This window comes from Pseudorasbora parva, chromosome 3, assembly GCF_024679245.1.
Source record: "Pseudorasbora parva isolate DD20220531a chromosome 3, ASM2467924v1, whole genome shotgun sequence".
Taxonomy (NCBI): domain Eukaryota; kingdom Metazoa; phylum Chordata; class Actinopteri; order Cypriniformes; family Gobionidae; genus Pseudorasbora; species Pseudorasbora parva.
Genome location: NC_090174.1, coordinates 56,876,810 through 56,894,370, shown reverse-complemented (window position 1 = coordinate 56,894,370; position 17,561 = coordinate 56,876,810). Strand labels below are relative to the sequence as shown.

The 17,561-nt window shown below is 39.3% G+C and overlaps 1 protein-coding gene across 5 annotated transcripts in view; it reads left to right on the top strand.

Annotated features, from left to right (window-relative positions):
• unc5ca (unc-5 netrin receptor Ca) overlaps window positions 1-17,561 on the top strand; it is a 267,933-nt gene that overhangs the window by 236,973 nt on the left and 13,399 nt on the right. For all 5 annotated transcript variants that reach the window (XM_067439645.1, XM_067439644.1, XM_067439643.1 and 2 more), the window contains 6 exons: window positions 2,616-2,972; window positions 3,416-3,503; window positions 5,095-5,263; window positions 10,578-10,811; window positions 11,132-11,278; window positions 16,467-16,631. In XM_067439645.1, coding sequence (XP_067295746.1) covers window positions 2,616-2,972; window positions 3,416-3,503; window positions 5,095-5,263; window positions 10,578-10,811; window positions 11,132-11,278; window positions 16,467-16,631 — 1,160 coding nt within the window. The remainder of the gene's footprint in view (window positions 1-2,615; window positions 2,973-3,415; window positions 3,504-5,094; window positions 5,264-10,577; window positions 10,812-11,131; window positions 11,279-16,466; window positions 16,632-17,561) is intronic.

Sequence of the window (17,561 nt, the reverse complement as noted above, 5' to 3'; positions counted from 1 at the left end):
AATAAAGTCTTTAGTAATTTTTGAGCATGATGCTAATGGTCTAATACGATTCAATGATGTATGCTAAGCTATGCTAAAATTGCTACCACCAGATACAGAGATCGGCTAAATGGATTCAAAAATGGTAAAACTCAACTGTTTAACTCTAAGGGACTTGGAAAGCCTATTTTCAAAAAAGTGTGTTTAAAAAAGTGTCATTTAATGTTAAAGTGTTTCTTTAACATTAAATGAGAGTTGGCACCAGGTTTATTAGGCTGCTGTCACTTTAAGACCAAATGCACAGACCTAATACACTGACAGGAATTCCATTACGTTCCCAGATGTCTATGTTCACTTAAAACATAACCGTTTAAGTAAAAACTTTCCAAGAAGGACATATTTCATGTGTTTTTGTCCATTTAAGGGCACACAAAGCCCAGAGTAGCAAATGCTTGTCCATGTTTCACTCCATCTCAGAAAGCCGCGTGGGGAACAGCTTTTAAGCTAGGGTTATCGAGCTTGTCTGACAGGAGACTGTATATTATGACATTCATGTTACATGATTTGTCTAATCGGGGTGTTATGTAGGAAGGGCAACAGTGCTTTAAAAGAAAGGAATAGAATGCAGCATGTTTTCATAATCGCTGGAAGCCAAAATAAAATCGAAACTAAAATTCTTCTAATCGCATCCCTAGGCAATAACTCATCTTTGAGAGCAAGGGGTCCCTCTGATGGTTCGGGGGCCCCACACAACTCGTGCACTTTGCATATACAGAGGACCGGTGTTGTGCTCAGTTCTGAACCCCTGCCTGATTATTACTCCCTAGTATTGGTAGGTTTAGGAGTAGGTGGGTTAGGATTAGGATTAGGCAATCAGGTAGCGACTTTAATCAGGGGGATAATAATTTGGCAGGGGGGGGTCGAAATTTGGCACAACACCGGCACTGATTACATGCAAATCACTATAACACACAATCTTGAGTGGATTATTGCTTTAGTAAAACATTCAAACGCGCTATTCAGACAGAATCTCTCCTACTGCTGATTTCAGTCAACGCAACACTTTCAGCAAGGAACTGTGTGTGTGTGTGTGTGTGTGTGTGTGTGTGTGTGTGTGTGTGTGTGTGTGTGTGTGTGTGTGTGTGTGTGTGTGTGTGTGTCACCGTAAGACACAGGAATGATTAAAATTCCAATCAAGTGGTGAACGGAATGGAAGGCAGTGTGCCGGTGTTAAATTGTGAGGGGTGTGTGGTGTGAGAGTGAGAGAGAAACTCAAGTGACATTTCATCTGAAGAACATTAGAATGCCTGTCACTCTCCAACCTGAACAGGTTATCATTAATGAAGAATCGTCGTTGTGCTCGCTCTCGTATTGTCTCGCTTTTCTCCTCATTTTCTCGCTCGTTTCCTCTGTTAATTAAACATGAAGCGGGCTGTAGGTGTAAATGGCACCCTGTCAGAGCGGAAGCGCCGTGTGGGGGACGTTAATGAATGATTTGATAAATACAGAGGTAGGAGATGTTTTGATGGTAAAGCGAGGCGTTCCACATCCGTCAGTTCTCCTGTTTTGCTCCGTCGAAGATCTTTCCTGCCAGAGGCTGCAGATTTGGATGCGTTTACATCGGCAGGTGTGATGCAGTGCGGTTTACACCGTCTCACCGATCATGATGAATAACTTTAACCTGAGCGTCAGGAGTGTGAGAGCGCCACTCGCAGTGAGTAATGCTCACACCTGAGTAACTAGAGAGAGAAAGAAAGAGAGCTGGTGTGCAATGACAATCCTCTGTTTAGTCACTGTTGGAAGCTGAATGTTAATGAGCAATCAGTATGGAGATTACCAGCCGCTGGCTATAAGAGTCCTTTACCAGCTCTCTCACACACACTGATTTCATTTCAAAATAGCACACAACAGAAAAACACAAGGAATAGGTCACCCAAAAAAGTCATTCTGCATTCTGTTATGTTGGTGCAAACACGTATGGCTTTTTGCACTGCGTGGAGCGCAGAAGGAGATGTTTCACAGAGTCACGAGCTTCTCCGTTCCATCCAATATAAGTGGATCATAGCTCTGTTTACATCCGAGTTGTGTTATCAGAATATCTCAAAAAACATTTATGAGTAAAGCAGTGTTTCGTCTGAATAAAGTTGTTAAAAAATGGTCACTTCTAGGGAAATGAAAATGAAAGTTGTAGCCACTGTGGATTTTTTATGTAATGTAATACATCGTTTGCGGCTTAGGGTGTGTAGATGAAATGAAACTGGTTGCATATGAAAATAATCAAATACAGTAGGCTATGTCTGTTTAAATATGAAGAATGACTTTGAGAATACTTTTATTCTGAACTTTCTATTCATCAAAGAATCCAAAAACAAATGCATTATAGTTTCCACAAAAATATTAACACAATTGTTTTCAACATTGATAATAATAGGAAATGTTTCTTGAGCATCAAATCGTCATGTTAAAATAATTTCTGAAGGATCATGTGACACTGAAGACTGTAAATTCAGCTTTAAATCACAGGAATGAATTACATTTTACAATATATGCAAAAAGACAATAATTATTTTAAATCCCTCCCTCGTTAAATGTCATTCATAATATTTAATAGTATTTTAATGTGTGTCTGTCTGCAGCGGATTTGCTGGCCGCAACCCCTGACCTGTCCACAGCGGCGGCGCTGTATCGTGGTCCAGTATATGCCCTCCATGACATCTCGGATAAAATCCCCATGACCAGCTCCCCTCTGCTGGAGCCGTTGCCTCTTCCCAACCTCAAAATCAAAGTCTACAACTCCTCCGGCACGATGACCCCTCAAGAAGACATGACCTCTGACCTCTCCGCCACCCTGTCCCCCAAAGTCACCCACTCTCTTTTGGACAGCGACCCCATGACCCCACGCAACCAGACGCTGGCCCGCACACGGGATCCCACGTGCACAGCGTTAGGGTCGTTTAACTCGCTGGGAGGTCACCTGATCATACCCAACTCAGGTGAGATCAGACAGGCATGCACACACATCTCATTTATCAATGATTTATGATGCACAATCACACTCTGTCCAGCATATTTACGAATCATCGTGTGATGTCATTTATGATGATTAATTGATGGTGTTGATAGTCCTACATTAGTCTAATTAAGGCGTATGGCTGGAATGGAGTCCAGTAAGATGCAATGGAAATGTCACATTCACAATCTCGTGATGAGGATGCAGTGACAGTGATAAATTAATCCAGAGGATGGCAGGATCGGCGGCAGCTAGTAATTCATGTTATGAACTGACACATAACACTCCTCTGACATGTATCTATCCATCTATCCGTCTGTCTATCTGTCTGTCTGTCTGTCTGTCTGTCTGTCTGTCTGTCTGTCTGTCTATCTATCTATCTATCTATCTATCTATCTATTTATCTAATCTAATCTAATCTATCAGGTGTGAGTTTGCTGGTTCCAGCCGGTGCGATTCCTCAGGGTCGTGTGTACGAGATGTTTGTGACCGTACAGAGGACAGAGAGCATGAGGTAAAAAATAAAATAAAACATAACACACACACACACACACACACACACACACACACACACACACACACACACACAGGTATAGGTGGTTTACAGGGACATTCCATTGGCATAATGTTTTTTTATAAACTGCATATTCTATCCCTTACACTAACCCTACCCCTAAGCCTACCAATCAGACGACTTTATACACACACACACAAAACATGTTCTTTTCCAGGTAAAATGTTATTAATTCACAACATTTCACATCATTATCATGTATGTAAAATGCACAAATGTGTTAAATACTTAATTAAACACTACCATTTAAAGTTTTGAGATGTGCATAAGATAAAACATGAAGAAGTTAATCATTTTAATGCAAAAGAGGACATTTAGAATGGTACAAAAGATTTCAAATGAATGCCGATATTTTGAACTCTCTGTTCATCAAAGAATTCTGTCATGTAAAAAAATTGATCACGGTTTCCACAAAAATATTTATTTTCAACTTTGATAATGAGTATCAATATTAATAATTGAGCACCAAATGTACTTTTTCCAAACTGTTCGCAGGGAGAGTAATTCATTATTATCTGTCAAACAGTGCTGGTTGCCGTTGTATGTTAGCCTGGTTAAAACCAGAGCATTATCAGTAGTAACTGAGTTATGGTCTGGCAAAGCTTCATAGACAAATCATTTCCAAAGGGGCGTCACCAACGGACGATGGCGTATGCAGAGCGACGGAGAAACATCTGAGACAGCAGTTCTCTGTTTGTGATTACGAGGAAGATGTTGCAATGGCTTCTGACGACTTTTGCCGTTGGTGTAAAAGCAATATGATAATAGCTGGTGTCCACTGCCACTCCATCAACATTTGGAAAACCTAACAGCATCTCAGACCGACTGAAACATCTCGGATTGACGGTCGAACAGAAAACATCAAGCTCGATAGCATTTGCCCCTGTTGTAAGGCATTTGTATTGCGATTAGAAAGCGATTTGCAATATTTTGAAAATAAAATAATATTGAGTCTTTGGAAAATTGTCTTACAAAATGTATTCAAATTCAGTCATTTCAGATGCATTAGAACATTTTCAGACTTGAGCATAATTACGCTAGTTATTCATTTACAATTTGTACATGATTACCAGATCTAGTGTGAGGAAATAAGCAAAGAAAGGCCAGATCCAGAGGTGTGTGATCACACTCCCCATCGTCCTCATTAAAGTAGCCGGTGTAATCCACATCTGGTTGGCGAGTGTTGTTCTTTGCTCGGGTTTTAGCGAAAAAGAAGTTTAAATCCCTTAAAACAGACGCGATAGCTGATTCGAACGAGTGATGTTTCACGGCAGCATCCTGCTTCACCATCGCTGCGCTGTTGTCATCGTGTAAAGCCCGCCCCAACGTTTCTGATTGGTGCCTCTATTTCGACCGATTAGAAACGGGCTTGAATGAGCTCTTTGCCAGACTACTTGCAGAGCAAATATAAAATTCCCGGAAGTTGTCTGGGTTTTCCCAGGCTAGTTGTATGTTACTGCACCAGTGATTTCAGTGAGAAAACAGGCAAACAGACATAGGCGAATGTCTCAAATATCTGTCTCTCTCTCAGGCCAGCGGTCGGTGACGGAGAGGCCGTGCTCAGCGCTGTGGTCAGCTGCGGTCCCGCGGGCGCCCTGTTGACCCGTCCTGTCATCCTCACTCTACACCACTGCTCGCACGCCCACTCTGACAACTGGCAAATCATCCTCAAGAGCCACACGCAGCAGGACCAATGGGAGGTGAGGAATTTTAATACGGGCCTATAGGACAGCCAGTGGCTGAATGAAAGCATCACAGCGAGAGGAATCAGGTCAGGGAAACTCTGGAGATGAGCTGCTCCATTTCAATAAACTACTTATCCTGCAGAGAGAGCGAAACATGACTGGAAAATAAATGTAACTATCAGTGAAGGCAGGCAGGGTAAATTGGCCTGCTGTGCATGGCAGGGTTCTACAAATAGACAACACAAAATTCAATTATTGCAAGAGTGGAGCGGTAAAAAGGATGGAGGTGTATTTATCGGGAGGAATCTGCTTCCTTTATCAGGGCCGGGATTCCCTCACAATGTATGTGTGGACAGGTTTTTATTTCTATGGGGACCAAATGTCCTGAAGAACCCGCGCTGTGGGGATATAGAAAACCTGTCAAAAATATAAGAAGAAGATATATTTATTTTGTGCAAAGAAAGTGAAACCTATTTTAAAGACTTTTAAAAGTGTTTGCATTTTGATGTTATTTTTATGATAGTTAACATTTACATTTACATTTAATCATTTAGCAGACGCTTTTATCCAAAGCGACTTACAAAAAAAAAGGGGAGAGTAATAGAAGCAACGGAACAGACAAGGCCAACAACCTGTAAGAGCTGTAAGAAATCTCAATTAATTAGCACAATACACAAATTTTTTTTTTTTTTTTTTTTTTTTAAAAGACAGACATCTACAACAAAAACTCACGTCCGCACAGTGCCGAACACTGGATTTTGATAGCTAAGATAGCTACAACCCATTAGGACTAAGGCAGTTGCCCCAGCTGTTGTCGTTAATGCAGATTCAGTGGCCCAATGGGTTGGTTTTGTATTCTAGCTAAACGCGCAGCAATAGCCATCTACAACAAAAACTCACGTACGCAATATACAGAACACTGGATTCTGATAGTTATGCTTACTATGTAACATACCCGCCTGAAGGCGCAAATCCGGATGAGAGACGTAGATATGATCCCGGAGTGTGCGCTTTTGGTCGTTGCTGTGGTGATCAGTAAGTGCTATTCTGTATTGGTCAAGTGCAAATGGAAAAGATGTGTCTTAAGATGTTTTTTAAGAATGGCTACAGACTCGGCAGCACGAATTGAGATCGGCAGGTCATTCCACCAGGTAGGAATGGTCCAGGAAAATGTCCGTGAGAGCGATTTCATGCCTCTTTGGGATGGAACCACGAGGCGCCGCTCGTTCGCAGAACGCAAGCTTCTGGAGGGTGTGTAAGTCTGAGCAAGTGAATTTAGGTATATTGGTGCCGAGCCAGAGGTTGTTTTGTAGGCGATAACTAGTGCCTTGAATTTGATGCGAGCAGCCATTGGCAACCAGTGCAGTTTGATGAAGAGAGGCGTAACATGCGCTCTCTTCGGCTCATTAAAGACCACTCTCGCCGCTGCATTCTGGATCAGCTGCAAGGTTAAAGTTAAGTACAAACCTCCACCAGCTACAACAAATTACTATAAGAAAAATTATCATTTTAATATATGTGTGTGTATATGTAAGGGATAATCCACGGCTGGCCATGCATTAAAGGATTTTAATGCACGGCGTAGAGGCGAAGAACCGCCCGACACAAAGCGGAGGGTTGTTGCCTCTAGGTCGTGCATTAAAATCATTTTATTTAATCATTTTTATTTATTTCATTTAATAATAATAAAACCTTTAAAAAAATAAAACAGTTGGAAATTTCGTTTTTGGTGATTGTTTTCGTGAAATTAGACATGGAGTTATTCAGCTTTATTAGGCTTGGAGGTGAAATTATGTTTCGCTTGCTTGTTTGTTGAGGTTCGAGATCTCAGTATATCGCAATGTCAGTATGTCGTAGGGTTAATGTCCGTATGTCACGCAAAAATAAAGTTTTACAGTAACGGACACGACTGTTAATGCCTTATTAACATAGTAATAACGTAGTGACCCGATTCATTTCGTGTTTTTCCTAGAATGGGTGAGGTATTACAAAACATTCAGTGGTACATGCCAATCAAATACAGACGTGACACAAATAACATGTTTAAACAAATATTACTGACTTTAATGCGTTTTATTGACATCTAAAATACAATAAAATTAGGCTATTTATTTAGGATTTTGTGTCACATCAGTATAGGTGCTCGAGTCTGTCAGTGTAGGTGTCCCGACCATCAGAGAATGTAAAAAAGGCACGACACACGGTAGGGATGGGACGATACACTTAAACTCACGATACGATGCACCTCGATATGCCAGGGTTACGATACGATACGTCACGATACGATATCAAAATATATTTTTTTTTCTTTACAAATCTGTGATTTTTTTTTTTTTTTACCACCTAAGTAATGTACTTAAACGAAAGGTAGGATTTTTCTCTTTTGTTGCATTTTGGTTCTATGTTGTCTAAAAAAAAAGGAGAATTTTTAGAAGTCCGCGACCACATTTTAAACAGGGGTGCCAATAATTGTGGAGGGCACTGTAGGGATGTCAATCCATTAAAATATTGAATAGCGATTAACTGCATGATTGTCATGAGTTAACTCGCGATTAATCGCAATTTAATTGCACCTTTTTAGCAATTGTAAATGTGTCTTAAATTAAGTTTTTAATTAAGTTTTTAATACTCTAACCAAAATAGGTATGGACAAATATGCATGCTTTATGCAAATGTACATTTATTATTAGTGAAACCATACTTATTCAATAATAATCAATACAGCATGAAGACTAGATATATCAAAGGTCATAGATATGTTTATCTAAGAAATTGTTCATGTCTCTTAAGCCTAAACTTAAAAATAATGAGTAAGTAGTGATTTCTCACTTAGTTTTTACACTGGCAGTTTAATTCAGAGCAGGGCACAGTTTGTAAGAAAAATTGTTAATGTGTACCAGTGAGCGCACCAGAACCACACCATACCTGGAGGAGGTCCATATTCCACGAGTAGGATTATAGTGTGGCCCCTTTAAGAGATCTGCATTCCCTATTGAGCTGCAGGTATTTTGCGTGTGCGCGCCGAACTGGGCCGCGAGTCACGTGGACAGTGTGAAGAACACGGACGACTTGGGAGCGCGCTTGTTCAGGAAAGTAACCTGTGCATTCGTTTTAGCCGATTGTAATGTATTTAGTTCATTAAAACACGTGTACTGTAAGCGGGGTGATGGTGTTAATGATTTACCTCAGACATGAGCGAGAGTGAGCTGCAGTGCATCGCGTTCAGACTGCAGAGAATGTGCTCAGTGAAAAAACACACTTTTCTTTCTGGAGTAATACAAGTTAAACAGAAAATATGGTAGCTTATGTAGGCAATAACTGCATTTTTGGTTTAGAATATTAATGCTAATGTCAACCATTTTCTTTCCCTATTAATGTTTGCTGCTACATCCTTTGTCTGACTGCTCTCACTTTTTCCAACTACGGGCTATGCCTCAGATCAAACAGAAAATGCGCGCTGCGTTTTGTTATGTCTGCCCCACACACACACACACACACACACACACACACACACACACACACACACGCACACACATATAATACACTAAATTATTTTTATACTACGCAAATCATGCAGCAGTGCCATCTATCTTTATTTCGCGATCCATTTTTTTCGACCTCGATGCGTTTCGTCACGTTTTGTATCGCGATATTTTGTCAAACGATATTTCGTCCCATCCCTAACACACGGCAACATGTTCCACAACTCGGTGTCATGCAGGTGTCAGTGTGTGTCGCGATAATGTCAGTGACATGACAATGAAGACCACATGTGGCACGGATGTGCCAATAGACGCTAGTCATAGATATGTATACATATCTGCGCATAGTGACATGTGCCATTGGCTTCTGTGTGTCACATCATATCTCATGTCACTTAATGTTGCCAGCCATAGATATGTAACGTTAGGTATATCTATGGTTGATGCTGCTACTGTCACTCTGTTTGCAAGCGTAACTGTGTTACTATGGTTACCAGTGTTTATAGTGGCGGATTAATTTCGAACTGTAATCAAACTGACTGGAACTACCTGTGCATTAAACAGTTTTACTGCACACCTTACAGCCAATCAGAATCAAGTATTTAAACAGACCATGGTATAAATACATATAACAACAATGCAACAATACAGTTAGTCCACGGTCAATACATGCCTCGGTTTTTGGTTCGGTTTTTTTTTTATTCTATTCTTAGGCGACAGGAACAGAAAGAGGTTAAGGAGAAAATGTTTTTATTGCAATACTCTTTCTTTATTTTACTTAAAAGACTTGAAAAACCTTACGTAAACTTAAAACTTTACTTTAAAAAAAACCTTGTACACATTCCCAGTGTATTGTATAATATAAAATAAATATATCTAGATTTACAGTGGCAGCTCAGAGATGTACAGTAGCATTTAAGTATGAAATTGAATGAATAAATGTAGGCTAAAATTAAAGCTACGTAGTCTTCAATATACATTGATTAAAAGATACTGTATTAAAGGTATTTTACTGTATTTTTTATTATTATTCAAGAGCAGTGAGTGGTTTTCTTTCTTTTGTTGTTTTATTAACAATTTTAGTGGTGAACTGTCCCTTTAAGAACAAGCGTTCACTAGGCTGCGCTGCTGTCAATTTAAGACCTGCTCGTATCTCATAGAGACACACACGATTTTACTTTCACTTTAGACACAACCGACCATGTTTATATATGTTAACCTTGTGTGTATTTGACAGTATTAGCGCAGTAAGACTACTTAGTCCAGTAATCATATGTTAGTACGCATGCTCGGCGCATATAAAACAGTGCATAAGCACGAGATCTAAATGTTTAACCGGCAAGGCTTTAAAACACATGCAAATAATGAACTTTCGTGATTGTGAATAACTATAGTGTAACACATTTCAAGCGTGGCTAAACACCTCCTAATTTGCATATGATTGGATATTTGCTCATATCAGCTCGTAGACTCACAGGCACACTCAAATAGAGCCGAAATAAACTGAGAGAAATATTTAAAATGGAAAGAAATAGAAATAATTAATTAAATGCAACAACAAAAAAAGTAAATAAAAAAACCCCTCAATTCTCAAGCGTGTATTGAACCATGAATATCGGACCGAACGGTTCAAAATTATATTGAGAACTGTGGCATAAATATATACAGTACAGGCCAAAAATTTGGACACATTAATATTTGTAATGTTTTTGAAAGAAGTTTCTTCTGCTCATCAAGCCTGCATTTATTTGATATATTGACAGACAAGTTAATGGTATAAGTGTGTGATAGATTTCACTTTGACTCCTTAGACACTGATGTAAATGATGTGTGTATTCTGTGTATAGGACGTCGTTGTGGTTGGAGAGGAGAACTTCACTACTTCCTGTTACGTGCAGCTGGGAGAGGAGGCCTGTCACATCCTGACCGAGACTCTGGGATCCTACTGTCTGATTGGCCAGAGCATCTGTCCGTCAGCGGCTAAGCGAATCAAACTGGCTGTCTTTGGGCCTGTGGTCACATCAGGTCTAGACTATCACATCAGAGTGTACTGCCTCGATGACACACAGGACACACTCAAAGTGCGTAAAACACTCTTGTGCCTTTCTGTTTTTCACCTGAAGCCCACTTATGAACTTTCTTTCTTCAAAAACATTTTGTTTTTCTGGATCATTTCCCACCCTCTCTAACCTTTAGAATTAAAGTTTGCACACTGTTACCGTACTTTAAAAGATCAAAAAAGGCATTTTAAATGTACATGACTATGATTGTGTTACAAATGTTGCAGTGTAAATGTACTGTGTGTGTGTGTGTGTGTGTGTGTGTGTGTGTGTGTGTGTGTGTGTGTGTGTGTGTGTGTGTGTGTGTGTGTGTGTGTGTGTGTGTGTGTGTGTGTGAACAGGAGGTGCTGCAGATAGAAAAGCAGATCGGCGGGAAACTACTCGATGAACCAAAGTCTCTGAACTTCAGTCACAGCAACCACAACCTGAGACTGTCAATACATGACATCCACTCTCAGTGGAAGAGCAAACTACTCACCAAATACCAGGTGAAGAAAGAACGGTTCATTTGAAGCATGTTTAATGTTTTGAATCGTAAAGATATTCTTGATGTTAAGTCAAGACCGTTTTTTAGAGCACAGAGACTATTAACTCTCATTTAGGTTACGGTATTGTCAGGGACCTCATTTATAAACGTTGCGCACGCCGCTCTACCCAATAATTAGTATTTATAAAACGCAAACTCGACGAGAAAAAAAATGCGGTCCTTCACGCAAGCTCTGACCCAGGCGTATGCACAAAAATGGGTGAAATGAGAAATGGCAGATGGAAGAAACATATGAAAGTGTGTGAAACTGACTGTAGACCGTTGTGTAAAAGAAATGGCAATACTGCCTCTCATAAATAATATGAAGAATTCACAAAGCAAGTCTTACAATTAACAGCCAACACGAACACCCATTTGATCGATCAGCAGTGTAGAACAGAAATGCAAATTCACACATATTTGCTAAAAGTAAAAAGAAAGAAAAAATTCTGCGATAATATTGGCATATATATATATATATATATATATATATATATATATATATATATATATATATATATATATATATATATATATATATATACGAATTTATTCTTTAAGGATAAACCCCTTGAGATGCACCATCTCGTTTTCAAGGGGGTCCTCATGTTATGCAATTCATCCTCATGAATAATAAACAGAACGAAATAATGTTCAAAACTGATATTCTCAACAATGTGTCCGTCTGGCGGTGCAGATATAGATGCAATTAGATAGACAGACAGATAATTAGGGATATATATATAGAGAGAGATGGATGGATGGATGTAGGCTATTAATTGTCCACTGGGGAAAGTAGTTTTCATATAAAAAAGTCTTCATCAGCTAGGGAATCATGGTATTCATGCTTATCCCTTTAGTTTGTTTTATTTTTGATAAAATAACGTATGACTAGCCTGTCTCAAACATTCAGAAAGAAAATAAGAAATTCTCCTCAAGAGCTTTGACTTTGATGTCCGACCATTTCTTTTTTATTTCGGCCATGGTCCGAGGTTGTGAGGCTACAGGAATCACGGCGTCTGCAACCTTTTGCCACTCCAGTGCCTTTTTGTTTTTCATAGTGTTTGTCCTGATTTCGCAATCGATGAATATTAACTTGTGGGCGTTTCACGGACCATTATTATTATTCAAAACATTGACAAACTTGCATATTAATATTTGTGAATTATTTATTATAACAATTTAATATTACTTAATTTGAATGATTAATAACAATAAATATATACTGATGCCAGTATTAATTTGGTAATTATAATTATTTAGTAATTTGTAATTTTTCTTAATTTTATATCATTTATATATATATATATATATATATATATATATATATATATATATATATATATATATAGTCTTGTTCAAAATAATAGCAGTACAATGTGACTAACCAGAATAATCAAGGTTTTTCGTATATTTTTTTATTGCTACGTAGCAAACAAGTTACCAGTAGGTTCAGTAGATTCTCAGAAAACAAATGAGACCCAGCATTCATGATATGCACGCTCTTAAGGCTGTGCAATTGGGCAATTAGTTGAAAGGGGTGTGTTCAAAAAAATAGCAGTGTGGCATTCAATCACTGAGGTCATCAATTTTGTGAAGAAACAGGTGTGAATCAGGTGGCCCCTATTTAAGGATGAAGCCAACACTTGTTGAACATGCATTTGAAAGCTGAGGAAAATGGGTCGTTCAAGACATTGTTCAGAAGAACAGCGTACTTTGATTAAAAAGTTGATTAGAGAGGGGAAAACCTATAAAGAGGTGCAAAAAATGATAGGCTGTTCAGCTAAAATGATCTCCAATGCCTTAAAATGGAGAGCAAAACCAGAGAGACGTGGAAGAAAACGGAAGACAACCATCAAAATAGATAGAAGAATAACCAGAATGGCAAAGGCTCAGCCAATGATCACCTCCAGGATGATCAAAGACAGTCTGGAGTTACCTGTAAGTACTGTGACAGTTAGAAGACGTCTGTGTGAAGCTAATCTATTTTAAAGAATCCCCCGCAAAGTCCCTCTGTTAAAAAAAAGGCATGTGCAGAAGAGGTTACAATTTGCCAAAGAACACATCAACTGGCCTAAAGAGAAATGGAGGGAAATTTTGTGGACTGATGAGAGTAAAATTGTTCTTTTTGGGTCCAAGGGCCACAGGCAGTTTGTGAGACGACCCCCAAACTCTGAATTCAAGCCACAGTACACAGTGAAGACAGTGAAGCATGGAGGTGCAAGCATCATGATATGGGCATGTTTCTCCTACTATGGTGTTGGGCCTATTTATCGCATACCAGGGATCATGGATCAGTTTGCATATGTTAAAATACTTGAAGAGGTCTTGTTGCCCTATGCTGAAGAGGACATGCCCTTGAAATGGTTGTTTCAACAAGACAATGACCCAAAACACACTAGTAAACGGGCAAAGTCTTGGTTCCAAACCAACATGTGGAATGTTGGTTAAAGATTGTGGAATGTTGTTAAAGAATCATGGAGTGGAATAACAGCTGAGAGGTGCCACAAGTTGGTTGACTCCATGCCACACAGATGTCAAGCAGTTTTAAAAAACTGTGGTCATACAACTACCGTATTTTCCGGACTATAAGTCGCTCCGGAGTATAAGTCGCATCAGTCAAAAAATGCGTCATGACGCGGAAAAAAACATATATAAGTCGCACTGGACTATAAGTCGCATTAGGGCAGAGCTGGAGCCGCGCGCATGCGAGCACGCATGCGAGCACCTGCTCGCGTGCACTCGCTCGTGCCCGCTTCACTGCATAACCCGAGCAGAAGAAAGAAAGTTTGAAGTGAGTGAGAAACTTGTAAGGGACTGGCGAAAAGCAGAGGTTACTTTAACTGTGATGAAGAAGAAAAAGAAATCTACTTGCGGACTGTAAGCAAGATGGCCAGAGCTGAAGGAACGAGTCCACAGACGCTTGAACTCTCTGCCGGGAGAGGCGCAGCCGCGTGAGACAAACGCTGTGAGAATCATTCTCCGCTGCATATTTTACAACATGCTGTTTGTGTTTTGCAGAATAACATTTTCTTTATGGGGGCATTTTGTTTGTGTTCAGTCTTTCTAAGTTGTTGTCTATAAGCAAATATTAGGCTACAGGAGCAGCATAGAGCGCATTCTCGCGGCTATATGTTTATTCTTGTCAGTCAGTATGAATTAAATTTGATATATAAGTCGCACCTGACTATAAGTCGCAGGGCCAGCCAAACTATGAAAAAAAGTGCGACTTATAGTCCGGAAAATACGGTAAATATTAGTTTAGTGATTCACAGGATTGCTAAATCCCAGAAAAAAAAAATGTTTTGAGTTTGTACAGTCAAAGGTAGACACTGCTATTTTTTTGAACACACCCCTTTCAACTAATTGCCCAATTGCACAGCCTTAAGAGCGTGCATATCATGAATGCTGGGTCTTGTTTGTTTTCTGAGAATCTACTGAACCTACTGGTAACTTGTTTGCCACGTTGCAATAAAAAATATACTAAAAACCTTGATTATTCTGGTTAGTCACATTGTACTGCTATTATTTTGAACAAGACTGTATATATATATATATATATATATATTAGGGGTGTAACGGTTCACAAAATTCACGGTTCGGTTCGATACGATACACTGGTGTCATGGTTCGGTTCATTTTAGATACAGCAAAAAGAAAAAAATTGGCAGATAAATTACCTTTATTTTTTTAAACTAACAAAGTATGATTTTTTTTTTATTGATTTTTTTTTTACATTGAACAAAGATGGAGCTATACTTTACCCATCTTCTATGTAGTTACAGAAATAAACATTAGCTCTTTACAATAGCTCTCTCCACACTTTTTTCACACACTACTGCTTCTGTCATCCCATTTGGCCAAATTTTCATTTGTGTGACTCTCAAGGGGGCGTGTCTGAAGAACGTGGCTGTTCAGCTCCCATTCATCGGTAATGTAATGTGCTGTTACATTCAGGTAGCTTTGTGTAGCCCTTGACGTCCAGCCGTCTGTAGTCAGAGCAACCGCTGTTGCTTTGGCCAATTGGTTCTCTATTTGGGCTTTTGTTTTTTTAGTACAAAGCAGGAATTACTGGCTGAAATGGGCTCGTGAAGGAACATTGTAATGGGGCTCAATTACTTTAAGCACGTTCTTAAAAGCTGCACGCCCTGTTGTGCTTTCACATATGTTGCGTTTTCAGTCCGCAACCGTTAACATGGGTACAGAAAAAAATACACACCGCATAGGCTACGCACTGCAGACGGAGTTTGTGTGAAACGGGAGTAAGGTCTTATATCAGCGGCTATAAATGTCTTTTGCCATTTGAATAAGTTGGAAATGTCTGTCTAAATGCTGCGGGGATAGTTTGTGGGATAGTTTGTGGCTGTTTCTCCTTTTTTATCGTCTTGTTGTCGGCGTAAATGAGTTGATTGACATGACATGAATTATTCCCGCTGCTGTACCATCAGCAAATGCGACATACCGTTGTTTTTTAATCCATCACTCTTGCCAACACCATCATAGCTTACAGAGAATCCAAAGTTCACCAACACACCAGACCCGTTGATTATTGGAGGATCTTCTATTTCTGGTCTGTTAAACGCAATAGCCATTTTGCCACAAGCATTCAGCGTGTACTGAGTAAGCGAGCACCTGACTGAGCAGCCTAAAACATATTTGTTTTTTTCTCTTAGGTGGTGTCAGGGGCATTGCCTGTTACGTCGTTTTGGTTATTGGGCTTCCGTGTTGAACGCATAATATTATATTTCACACACTTTTTTATTTTCCAAATCGAATTAATTAGACCAAGAACGGTTCAATACGAAGATGCGTATCGTTACACCCCTAATATATATATATATATATATATATGTATAATTTAATATTATTTATGTTATTAATATAAAATTTAATAGTCATTTATTGTTTAGTATAATTTGTTGTTATTTTTAATAAATATATACAGAAATCAAGTGATAGCCTGATAATAGTCATACTATAGTCAAAAATGCTTATATATTAATAAATAATACAAACTTCACTATTATACAGACTAACTTTAATTATTTTAATATATTTAATATGTTAATTACTATTATATAATTTGTTATATACTATTAGTATTATGACATGTACAGAGGTATGTGATGTGTGTGTGTGTGTGTGTACAGGAGCTGTGTTTCTCTCAGGTGTGGAGCGGGTCCGTGCGGCGGCTGCACTGCTCCTTCACTCTGGAGCGTCAGAGTGCGAGTGTGTGTGAGCTGTGCTGTAAGCTGTGTGTCAGACAGGTGGAGGGAGAAGGTCAGATCTTCCAGCTCTACACCACCCTGAGCGAGGTACAGAAACATGCCCTCTCACGCCCTCTGCTGTCATCAATCACACAGCCTCACACAGATCCAGCAACCATATGAATATGATTTGGTAGCGTGTTGCAGTGCGTTCTGCGACTGAGATGTAGCTGACGACTGTTTGGGGCAGCCTGTGTGTCTATGATGCTGTCTAGGTAGGCAGCTCACTGGGGTTCGGAACGGATCCTCCTCTCCTCCGGTCTCTCCATCACTCCCCATGTGTTTGTGTCTCTGGAGAAGAGGCTGTTTCTGTTTAATCCATCTGACGGGCTGTGAGAAGAGCCTCAGCTGCTCTTAACACCTCACTTGTCGGTCTATACATCACAAAAGGTTTTCACAGAGCTGCGGTGTTTCCCTCTCTCCGGCTTCTCGGCTTTAATCAATGTGTCTAATTAAGAACAGCACAGATTGGTTAACATTATAGATGGATGCCTTGCGATGAATCGAGTCCTTCTGGGCTGCGGAAGCGTCTGTCAGGCTGATGCTCGGCCTCTTCAGGCACTGTTTTCAATGCATCTGTCGTTTTAAACTAGGAAAAAATACACTGAGTGCATTTATTGATCAAACATGCACATTTGTTATGCTTTTACAACATTACATTAAGTGGGAAGCTTGCACGAGGCTTTAGCTTTCTTTCAACGTTTTATTGTCGCTGTGGCTTTGCACATCATTTTTGGTCATTTTCTAGAGAAATTAGACTTGTATAATAGTAATAATGAAATGGAAATCAAATTTTAAAACCTGGCTTCAGTATTCAGCCCATTTCTGATAACTACATAACTTTTTATTTTTTGTGCAAAATTATACACTGGTCAAAAGTTTGAGGATTAGTTAATATTTTTAAATGAAGTTTCTTATGCACACCAAGGCTGCATTTATTTATTTAAATACATTTAATTCCATGTGATTTATTCCTGT